At 46.1% G+C, this 12054-nt stretch overlaps 1 protein-coding gene and 1 long non-coding RNA gene across 2 annotated transcripts; both read right to left on the bottom strand.

Moving 5' to 3' along the window:
• Window positions 1-835: 835 nt before the first annotated feature.
• Window positions 836-2549, bottom strand: LOC124273531. The gene is made up of 2 exons (XM_046708813.1): window positions 1230-2549; window positions 836-935 (listed from the first exon to the last, which is right to left on the bottom strand). The coding sequence occupies exon 1, from the start codon at window positions 2367-2369 to the stop codon at window positions 1464-1466; it is 906 nt and encodes a 301-aa protein (XP_046564769.1). The 5' UTR covers window positions 2370-2549; the 3' UTR covers window positions 836-935; window positions 1230-1463.
• A 244-nt stretch (window positions 2550-2793) lies between these two features.
• Window positions 2794-9907, bottom strand: LOC124273530. The gene is made up of 4 exons (XR_006897675.1): window positions 9881-9907; window positions 5231-5309; window positions 3293-3461; window positions 2794-2950 (listed from the first exon to the last, which is right to left on the bottom strand). It is a non-coding gene; the product is annotated as an uncharacterized LOC124273530 (long non-coding RNA).
• Window positions 9908-12054: the final 2147 nt, after the last annotated feature.

Genomic DNA, 12054 nt, shown 5'->3' with positions numbered 1-12054 from the left:
CAACGACCGTGTAAGCCGTGTATATATCCCAGACCTCACTCCAACTGAAGGTGATGACAACAACGACCGAGTGAGCCGTGTATATATACCAGACCTCACTCTCACTGAAGGTGATAACAACAACGACCGAGTGAGCCGTGTATATATCCCAGACCTCACTCCCACTGAAGGTGATGACAACAACGACCGAGTGAGCCGTGTATATATACCAGACCTCACTCTCACTGAAGGTGATAACAACAACGACCGAGTGAGCCGTGTATATATCCCAGACCTCACCCCACTGAAGGTGATGACAACAACGACCGAGCGTGAGCGTGTTTATATCCCAGACCCTCACTCCCACTGAAGGTGTGATGACAACAACGACCGTGAGCCGTGTATATATCCCAGACCTCACTCCAACTGAAGGTGACAACAACAACGACCGTGTGAGCCGTGTATATATCCCAGACCTCACTCTCACTGAAGGTGATAACAACAACGACCGAGTGAGCCGTGTATATATCCCAGACCTCACTCCCACTGAAGGTGATGACAACAACGACCGAGTGAGCCGTGTATATATCCCAGACCTCACTCCCACTGAAGGTGATGACACCAACGACCGAGTGAGCCGTGTATGTATCCCAGACCTCATTCCCACTGAAGGTGATAACAACAACGACCGAGTGAGCCGTGTATATATCCCAGACCTCACTCCCACTGAAGGTGATGACACCAACGACCGAGTGAGCCGTGTATGTATCCCAGACCTCATTCCCACTGAAGGTGATAACAACAACGACCGAGTGAGCCGTATATATATCCCAGACCTCACTCCCACTAAAGGTGACAACAACAACGACCGAGTGAGCCGTGTATATATCCCAGACCTCACTCCCACTGAAGGTGATGACAACAACGACCGAGTGAGGCGTGTATATATCCCAGACCTCACTCTCACTGAAGGTGACCACAACGACCGTGTGAGCCGTGTATATATCCCAGACCTCACTCCAACTGAAGGTGACCACAACGACCGTGTGAGCCGTGTATATATCCCAGACCTCACTCTCACTGAAGGTGATAACAACAACGACCGAGTGAGCCGTGTATATATCCCAGACCTCACTCCCACTGAAGGTGATGACAACAACGACCGTGTGAGCCGTGTATATATCCCAGACCTCACTCCCACTGAAGGTGATGACAACAACGACCGAGTGAGGAGTGTATATATCCCAGACCTCACTCCCACTGAAGGTGATGACAACAACGACCGTGTGAGCCGTGTATATATCCCAGACCTCACTCTCACTGAAGGTGATGACAACAACGACCGAGTGAGGAGTGTATATATCCCAGACCTCACTCCCACCGAAGGTGATGACAACAACGACCGTGTGAGCCGTGTATGTATCACGACATGATACACAGGAACATAACTCACAGACAGTAGAACGAGGAGACCGTTAATGTAACTATGGAGTCACAACTGACCGGGACAATGGTTCACTGTTCTTGTTGACATTGTGAGCTATGGAACGTGTGTGACGTGGAACGTGTATGCCATGGAACGAGTGTGACGCGGAACGTGTATGCCATGGAACGTGTGTGACGTGGAACGTGTGTAACATGGAACATGGAACGTGTTTGACGTGGAACGTGTGTGACGCGAACGTGTTTCCCATGGAACGTGTTTGCCATGGAACGTGTGTGACATGGAAAGCGTGTAACATGGAACATGTAATGTCTGTTACCTGGAACGTCTGTGACGTGGAATATGTGTGACGTGGAACGTATATGCCATGGAACGTGTGTGACGCGGAACGTGTATGCCATGGAACGTGTGTGACGCGGAACGTGTATGCCATGGAACGTGCGTGACGTGGAACGTGTGTGATATTGTGACATGGAACGTGTGTGCCATGAAACGTGAGTACCATGGAACGTGTGTGACGTGAAACGTGTGTGACGTGGAACGTGTGTGACATGGAAAGTGTGTGTGACATGGAAAGCGTGTAACATGGAACATTGAATGTGTGTTCCCTGGAACGTGTGTGACGTGGAACATGTGTGCCGTGGAACGTGTGTGACGTGGAACATGTATGCCATGGAACGTGTGTGACGTGGAACATGTGTGCCATGGAACGTGTGTGACGAGAAACGTGTGTTCCCTGGAACGTGTGTGGCATGGAGTGTGTGTGACATGGAACGTGTGTGCCATGAAACGTGTGTTCCCTGGAACGCGTGTGCCATGGAACGCATTTGCCATGGAACGCGTGTGACATGGAACGTGTGTGACGTGAAACGTGGGTGCCATGAAACGTGTGTGACGTGGAACGTGCGTGCCATGGAACATATGTGACGTGGAACGTGTGTGCCATGGAACGTGAGTACCATGGAACGTGGTGACGTGGAACGTGTGTGTCATGCAACGTGTGTGATGTGGAACGTGTTTGACGTGGAACGTGTGTGACGTGGACCGTGTGTGCCGTGGAACGTGTGTGATGTGGAACGTGTGTGACGTGGAACGTGAGTGCCGTTGAACATGTGTGATGTGGAACGTGTGTGCCATAGAACGAGTGTTCCTGGAAAGCGTGCGCCATGGAGTGAGTGAGTTAATATTTAACGTCACATCGGCAATATCTCAGCCATATAGTGACGGCGTGTGCCATGGAACGTGTGTACCATGGAAAGTGTGTGACGTGGAACGTTTGTGCCATGGAACTTGTGTGATGTAGAATCTGTGTGCCATGGAACGTGTGTGACTTGGAACGTGTGTGCCATGGAACGTGTGTGCCATGGAACGTGTGTGACCTGAAACGTGTGTGCCATGGAACGTGTGTGACGTGGAACATGGTTGGAGTGGTCAATTTTCGCGACCAACCACCGATATGAACCTAATTTCAACAGCACTGGGGTTGTCAAAGGTCAGCCTCACTGCGTCTGTGCGAACAGTCAGCATCTGTAAAGAAGACATCTCAGTGTTCAAAGAGGTTCAGGTCATGGTGAATATTCAAGGTGCAATGACAAAAAACTCAATCGGAATCCCTCATAGACATGGATCTCTGAAAACCAGTGATTTCATGCATGTTCTGTCCTACGGTGCAGGTTTCGCAAAAAAGAATGTTGGGCAAATACTGTCGTTTTACAACACTTCGGGCGTGGAACGTGTGTACTATGGCCTTTGTAAGCATATTACATTCTGATAAATCGTATTAGTAAAATCCAAAAATGCGTGGTGTTTTGTTTTGTGACTCACACCCACCAATAAAGCATGGTAAAAGTTTCATAAGGAAAAACTCACTCGAAAGTGTGGAAAGAACCAATCAGACTGAGCGGACCCCCCCGTCGCCTCTCGTCCACGTTTTGATCCAGAGCCCACTACCGTCTCTGAGCCAGACACTCGTCGTGACGGAAGACATGTCCTTGTGTATTCGAAGTTCAACAAGATACATAGAACGACGCACCCCAAACTGTTGACGACAAAACGGTGGGATATTTTGAATGTGTCACTCCCGACAAGCACACATTACTGAAACTGCTTGTACGAGTATGGTCTGTTATAAAAGGATAAAGTGGAGAGAACAGCAAACGACATGTACAAGAAAGGTACGATACTTTATGGAGAACAGCTTCTTTATTATATTAGGATGCGACGTTTCGGTATATTTTCTCATACCGTTGTCAAACAAGAGTAAAGTAATACACCACAGAACCGACTTATATACATGCAACATGGATTAAGTAAGACAACATGAGGGTTTGTGTGAAAGGGATTGACAACAACAATGGATATTGGTAATAATGCAGTAACGATTGGAGGAAGCCAGCTGTGTTAGTCGTATTAAATTTATCATTTGTGTCAAAACGTCTTGAAAAAATCGTCACGATGCAACTGATTGACCATTTGCAAAAGCATGACTTATTTGACAAACACCAGTCAGCATATCGGTCAGCAAACATCACTGAGACTGTCCTTAGCTGTTTATATACAAGATACGTGATTCTGTTGACAGTGGAAATGTTGTTGTGTGTCTGTGTGTGTCTATGTGTGTCTATGCTTGCCTTGTTCGAGATATCCGTAGCTGTCGACACAAATGACCACACCTTCCTTCTCAGTCATTTGAAACATTTTTGCTTATCCAATACCGTCTTGCAGTGGTGATCATCCTGCCTGACTGACAGATCACAGTCTGTTCAGATTGACAAAGTTCTTCCTGAACGTCTTACTATCGAGTGTGGGGTTCCACAGGGTTCAGTGCTTGGGCCGATTTTGTTCACCCTTTACACAAGGCCGTTAAAACATCTTTTTACAGGTCAACACGTTGCTTATTACTTTTACGCGGACGCTACACAACTCATGAAACACTTCAACATTCTGCTCGAGACTCAGATGGCTGCTTAAATTTCCAGGGCCAGAACCTTTTCCTATACAGCAGCCACACTGTGGAACTCGCTTCCCCTTAACTTGAAGTTAACCCCTACCTTGCAAGTCTCCACGTCCATACTTAACACCAACTTGTTTCTTCGCTATCAAAATCTTCCCTTTTCAGCTGCACAGTTGTATATATCTACTTCATTTCTCTTTTTTTCTTTTTTAATGTTAGCACTTTGAGCGTGCCCCTCCTTGGTGCGGGACTCAGCCCACTATACATGTTCTTACTAATTGTTTTACAGACTGACGTGAAAATGCAACAGAGAGGGCGCGGGTGATCCTGACATAGTCAGGTGAGCTGCACCTTTAACACACAGCCCAGACATCTTCTATCAGGAAGCGTTGCCGAGTCGAACCCACAAGAACTTTCTGGAGAATATGAAGACTCACCAACTGTGCAGCCTTCTGCATTACCCAGAGTGTCAGAAGGGATGTGCTCCCGATGGAAACCCCGGGAACACTCCTGATCTGCGCCAAGAGATTAGGAGGTACCAAACCAAGGGCACTCTCCTGATGTATTGTTTTAGTCACGGTATGGCCGAAATATCTCCAAAGTGACATTTAACTTTAAACGCACACAGTCACTCATTCTCCTGATACAATGGGAGCCTGAGATACCAGCAAGACATTTCAAATGCGAGGTCCGCATATTCAGCATGCTTTTCCTTAAACTGTTGAGGAGACAAAGTATACATAGTAAATAGGATATATTTGGCAATGACGGCCGGACTGCTCTGTATATAAACACACACACATATATAAAGAGAGAGTTCTCGAAGGACAGATAATGCTAACGGTAAGATTCACCTCAATCCAGGGATTTGCATCATCCAACCTTGGCTTCCAGGCAGCAGCAGATCCTCCAATGGCATTCGTTTCTGGAAAACTGAAATATTAAACGTGATAGAGCGATCCTAACTATATTGACTTGGGAAATGTGAGCTCTATTGTTGCATTGACAAATACGTTCTCATATTGAAGTTTGATATTAACTTCCAAAGTTTGATAATTAAAAATGATCATGCAGGCCTCAAAAGCTCATGAGGCTATGAGATAGTGATGACACGAGACTTGTCAGGGAAACGACCTTACTATAATTCGGGTTGTGCTATCAGCATTTCGTTTTAGGTTTTACCAATGTGTCACGATATCGTGTCGCACTATCGTGTCGTCGCCATAAGGCACGACATAGTATTCAGAGCGCTGCGCGATGTTACAAATCAGCCTTTTAATTAATCGAAGTAATGAGAAAATACTCAAATCTATAAACGAAAACGAAAACAGTTTTTGTTCAAGGAAACTTTATGTAAGAACAACATATTCGAAGGAACGGGAAGCACTGTCGCTGACCAAAAACGTTTTCTACATAATTGGCAGCATTAAGTTTTCGTACAATTGTGGCCTAAATGTCGACGCCATGATGACCCGTGAGACCCTGTGTATGCTGGACTCCCTCTAGTTAGGTGTGTTAACTGTGTACAATAGTGACCTAAATGTCGACGCCATGATGACCCGTGAGACCCTGTGTATGCCTGACTCCCTCTAGTTAGGTGTGTTAACTGTGTACAATAGTGACCTAAATGTCGACGCCACGATGACCCGTGAGACCCTGTGTATGCTGGACTCCCTGTAGCTAGGTGTGTTAACTGTGTACAACAGTGGCCTAAATGTCGATGCCATGATGACCCGTGAGACCCTGTGTATGCTGGACTCCCTGTAGCTAGGTGTGTTAACTGTGTACAATAGTGGCCTAAATGTCGACGCCATGATGACCCGTGAAACCCTGTGTATGCTGGACTCCCTGTAGCTAGGTGTGTTAACTGTGTACAATAGTGACCTAAATGTCGACGCCATGATGACCCGTGAGACCCTGTGTATGCTGGACTCCTGTAGCTAGGTGTGTTAACTGTGTACAATAGTGGCCTAAATGTCGACGCCATGATGACCCGTGAGACCCTGTGTATGCTGGACTCCTGTAGCTGGGTGTGTTAACTGTGTACAATAGTGGCCTAAATGTCGACGCCATGATGACCCATGAGACCCTGTGTATGCTGGACTCCCTGTACCTAGGTGTGTTAACTGTGTACAATAGTGGCCTAAATGTCGACGCCATGATGACCCGTGAGACCCTGTGTATGCTGGACTCCCTGTAGCTAGGTGTGTTAACTGTGTACAATAGTGGCCTAAATGTCGACGCCATGATGACCCGTGAGACCCTGTGTATGCTGGACTCCCTGTAGCTAGGAGTGTTAACTGTGTACAATAGTGGCCTAAATGTCCACATCATGATGACCCGTGAGACCCTGTGTATGCTGGACTCCCTGTAGCTAGGTGTGTTAACTGTGTACAATAGTGGCCTAAATGTCGACGCCATGATGACCCGTGAGACCCTGTGTATGCTGGACTCCTGTAGCTAGGTGTGTTAACTGTGTACAATAGTGGCCTAAATGTCGACGCCATGATGACCCGTGAGACCCTGTGTATGCTGGACTCCCTGTAGCTAGGTGTGTTAACTGTGTACAATAGTGGCCTAAATGTCCACATCATGATGACCCGTGAGACCCTGTGTATGCTGGACTCCCTGTAGCTGGGTGTGTTAACTGTGTACAATAGTGGCCTAAATGTCGACGCCATGATGACCCGTGACACCCTGTGTATGCTGGACTGCCTGTAGCTAGGTGTGTTAACTGTGTACAGTAGTGGCCTAAATGTCGACGCCATGATGACCCGTGAGACCCTGTGTATGCTGGACTCCCTGTAGCTAGGTGTGTTAACTGTGTACAATAGTGGCCTAAATGTCGACGCCATGATGACCCGTGAGACCCTGTGTATGCTGGACTCCTGTAGCTGGGTGTGTTAACTGTGTACAATAGTGGCCTAAATGTCGACGCCATGATGACCCGTGAGACCCTGTGTATGCTGGACTCCCTGTAGCTAGGTGTGTTAACTGTGTACAATAGTGGCCTAAATGTCCACATCATGATGACCCGTGAGACCCTGTGTGCCGCTGGACTCCCTGTAGCTAGGTGTGTTAACTGTGTACAATAGTGGCCTAAATGTCGACGCCATGATGACCCGTGAGACCCTGTATATGCTGGACTCCCTGTAGCTAGGTGTGTTAACTGTGTACAATAGTGGCCTAAATGTCCACATCATGATGACCCGTGAGACCCTGTGTATGCTGGACTCCCTGTAGCTAGGTGTGTTAACTGTGTACAATAGTGGCCTAAATGTCGACGCCATGATGACCCGTGAGACCCTGTATATGCTGGACTCCCTGTAGCTGGGTGTGTTAACTGTGTACAATAGTGGCCTAAATGTCGACGCCATGATGACCCGTGAGACCCTGTGTATGCTGGACTCCCTGTAGCTAGGTGTGTTAACTGTGTACAATAGTGTCCTAAATGTCGACGCCATGATGACCCCTGAGACCCTGTGTATGCTGGACTCCCTGTAGCTAGGTGTGTTAACTGTGTACAATAGTGTCCTAAATGTCGACGCCATGATGACCCGTGAGACCCTCTGTATGTTGGACTCCCTGTACCTAGGTGTGTTAACTGTGTCAACATCTCCAGGTACAAGGACACCTGATCAGAAACAGCCAAGGTTCGGCAGCCCCCGTTAGTTACTTAGGTTGTTTTCAATCGAGCCGTAACCCAGGGGTCACCAGTATCAACCAACGTGTCAACACGATTGCTGCTTTGCAGGTGTTCCGTGGATGAGTGTGACAACACCTGTGTCTGCTGACATGCAGGTGTTAGGTGGGTGAGTTTGACAACACGTGTGTTTGCTGCCATGCAGGTGTTCCGTGGGTGAGTGTGATAACACGTGTGTCTGCTGATATGCAGGTGTTCCGTGGGTGAGTGTGACAACACGTGCGTGTGCTGACATGGAGGGGTTCCGTGGATGAGTGTGACAACACGTGTGTCTGTAGCCATGCAGGTGTTCCGTGGGTGAGTGTGATAACACGTGTGTCTGCTGACATGAAGGTGTTCCGTGGGTGAGTGTGACAACACGTGTGTCTGCTGACATGCAGGTGTTCCGTGGGTGAGTATGACAACATGTGTGTCTGCTGACATGCAGGCATTCCGTGGGTAAATGCGACAACACGTGTGTCTGCTGATATGCATGTGTTCCGTGGGTGAGTGTGACAACACGTGCGTGTGCTGACATGCAGGTGTTCCGTGGATGAGTGTGACAACACCTGTGTATGCTGACATGTAGGTGTTAGGTGGGTGAGTTTGACAACACGGGTGTCTGTTGCCATGCAGGTGTTCCGTGAGGGAGTGTGTCAACACGTGTGTCTACTGATATGCAGATGTTAGGTGGATGAGTGTGACAACACGTGTGTCTGCTGACATGCAGCTGTTCCCTGAGTGGGTGTGACAACACCTGTGTCTGTTGCCATGCATGTGTTCCGTGGGTGAGTGTGATAACACGTGTGTCTGCTGACATGAAGGTGTTCCGTGGGTGAGTGTGACAACACGTGTGTCTGCTGACATGCATGTGTTCCGTGGGTGAGTATGACAACATCTGTGTCTGCTGACATGCAGGTGTTCCGTGGGTAAATGTGACAACACGTGTGTCTGCTGACATGCATGTGTTCCGTGGGTGAGTGTGACAACACGTGGGTGTGCTGACATGCAGGTGTTCCGTGGATGAGTGTGACAACACCTGTGTATGCTGACATGTAGGTGTTAGGTGGGTGAGTTTGACAACACGGGTGTCTGTTGACATGCAGGTGTTCCCTGAGTGGGTGTGACAACACGCGTGTCTACTGACATGCATGTGTTCCGTGGGTGAGTGTGAGAACACGTGTGTCTGCTGACATGCGGGTGTTCCGTTGGTGAGTATGACAACACATGCGTCTGCTGACATGCAGGTATTCCGTGGGTAAATGTGACAACACGTGTGTCTGCTGACATGCAGGTATTCCGGGGGTGAGGGTGACAACACGTGTGTCTGCTGACATGCACGTGTTCCGTGGGTGAGTGTGACAACACCATTGTCTTTTGATATTCAGATGTTCCGTGGGTGAGTGTGACAACACATGTGTCTGTTGACATGCAGGTGTTCCATGAGTGAGTGTGACAATACGTGTGTCTGCTGACATACAGGTATTCCGTGGGTGAGTGTGAGAATACGTGTGTCTGCTGATATGCAGGTGTTCCGTGGTTGAGTGTGACAACACGTGTGTCTGCTGACATGCAGGTTTCCCGTGGGTGGGTGTGACAACAGGTGTGTCTTTTGACATGCAGGTGTTTCGTGGGTAAGTATGTCAGAATGGCCTTTATACCAGCTCTTTACACTCCAGCACAGAACTTACCGTTAGCTGGCTAAAGAATGTGGTAGACTCGATGTGTTCAAACTCTGACAGGTGTGTTTTGGAATACTGACATCAGGTGATCCACACAAGGCATTTCTAATTCAAATCTAGGAGGTAAAACAAACACCTACCCGTCCCGTGTTGACGAAACTCCCAACTTCTTGTATCTGCATGTCAACCAACTCTGTCAGAAAAACGGGGACAGGTAAGTTACACCATAGAACAAGCATTATAAAGTGGAGCATGCTCGACACAGATGTCAGAAAATATGTTTAGAGAGCGACAGTAAATGTAAATGCAATGTTGCATGTTTCGTCATTCCATGACATTCTATGTGCTAACATGGTTTAAAGTTTAAACTTAATCTTAAACTTAAGTTTATTAAAATTTCACATTCAGTTCCCTTAACTCAATGGGATAATGGTTACGGCTGTAGATTTGTGGTCCAAAGTGGGCAGGTTCAAACCCCACTTACACCAACTAAACTTGTTTAACTAATTTAACTAATATACACACTGTATTTAAATTAGCCTCATTTCTAGCACGTGTTTATCATATGGCATCTCTGAAAAAGCACATGATTTAAAAAAGCATGCACATCAGTCTGTACCTGACCACCATGCTAGAAGGTTGTTTCACCTCACTGTATGAGAATCACTGCATGTTAAAAAAGGAGAATACGAGTTAATTGCAACAATTTGATGGGTGAAAGATAAAGTCATCAGAAACATATTCCCAAATTTTCAATTAAAAAATATGTATAATTATGTTTTTATCGCAAAAAAAGTTTCTGTAAATCTTAGTTTCGGCTATTATGCATATTTCGCTGGAGCCTCCGTGACCTTTCCGCTCGTGACGTCAAATGTCCCTGGAGTCCGCCATACTGCCAAAGACCAAGTGCTACAGTAATGGTACGATGGTGTATTGCGTTGCCTGGGGATGCACGGCATCATCGAACATGGGAAATAACCACCATTTCTTTCGTTTTCCAAGTGAAATGACAGATTTCGGCAGGAGAAATGCGCCGATCGCTCCGAGTCGGACGCATATGAAAGAGACATGCACGCATCGGGTATGGAAATCCCCAAGCTAGGCTGAAGAAGGAAAAAGTATCCACGAGATTCATTTATACTCCATCATTCCCTGTAACAACTTACTGTCAGTGGTATTTTTAACATAAATTAAATCAAGTCCGGTTGCCAGTCGAATTGCCCCTGCTACAAAATGATCCAGCAAATTTGGTCAAATTGTTCCAGTGGGGTAGTCAAAATGCCCAAATTTGTTTTAAAATGAATAAATATAGGCCATAAATATAATATTTTGTCAACTTTGATATTATATTCTTCATATAAAAGTATATACATAGTTATGAGCTTACGAATGAAACATTTATCAGAAATATTACTTCCTAATAACTTTCATATGAAAAAGATAATTATCATAATAATTTGACAAAAACTATGTATTTACGGAATATATTCAATCATTATAAATAAATTTTCTGGGGCATTTTGTAGCTGGGGCAGTTCGACTGGTACACATGAGATATATATTATCAAAATCAGTACATGATTTCACGGGAGCTTGAAAATGTTCGCAATAATGTTCGTTTCGGTTTGGAGCCCTAAATGATGCAGTCAACTCGAAACATTGCCGAATACAACGGCAAATCACGAAGTACTTGTTACTTTCATATTTTTCCCTCTTCTCATATTACGCATGTCGGCATCAGACTCGCTAGTTGTGAGTTGTGTGTGCCGTGAAAGTTGTTCTGTATTCTCCTTGGCCGACAAGATGTCATTCTAAGATTATGTCCGAGTACCATAACTATTTCCATAACCTGACAATGGGGAAACACTATGTCCTGACTAGTATTTTATAATTCACCAGTTTTCAGGGAATAACTTATCTGCGTCGCGAAAATTATCTCTGCTCGACCAGGCTGGGATCTTGTATCGAGACTACGTTATTAATGAGAACTAGGATAGTGAACGAAATCATTCCAGTGTAATTTTCGAAGCAGATAATTTCTATTTTCCCCTTCTGAGGCATAAATATTTTGTTTCAATATCCCAGACTCCCTACAGTCACCAAAAGAAATGCAATCACATTTTAAAAAACATAATTCTTAGGGACTGGTCATGTTTCCTTTCGGCTGGGTTTGCTGGTTGGAGCTGTATCGCATTTTTCTGACAATTAGTATTTTTGCTAAATGATATAGTATATTTTAAAATATATTTTGACCTCAAGCGATGCCTCCGTTTAAGCAAATCATCTTCTTCATCTTCACTGGAAGATTGTCTTG

This window comes from Haliotis rubra, unplaced genomic scaffold (genome assembly GCF_003918875.1).
Source record: "Haliotis rubra isolate DU_JTF1 unplaced genomic scaffold, ASM391887v1 Scf1810, whole genome shotgun sequence".
Classification (NCBI taxonomy): Eukaryota; Metazoa; Mollusca; class Gastropoda; order Lepetellida; family Haliotidae; genus Haliotis; species Haliotis rubra.
The sequence above is the reverse complement of the archived record's forward strand: the minus strand, read 5'-3'. Positions and strand labels throughout refer to the sequence as shown.

Bases quoted from the DNA above. Each gene is read 5' to 3' on its own strand.
- LOC124273531 (XM_046708813.1), bottom strand. From the start codon at position 2,369: ATGGCACACACGTTCCACGTCACATATGTTCCATGGCACGCACGTTCC.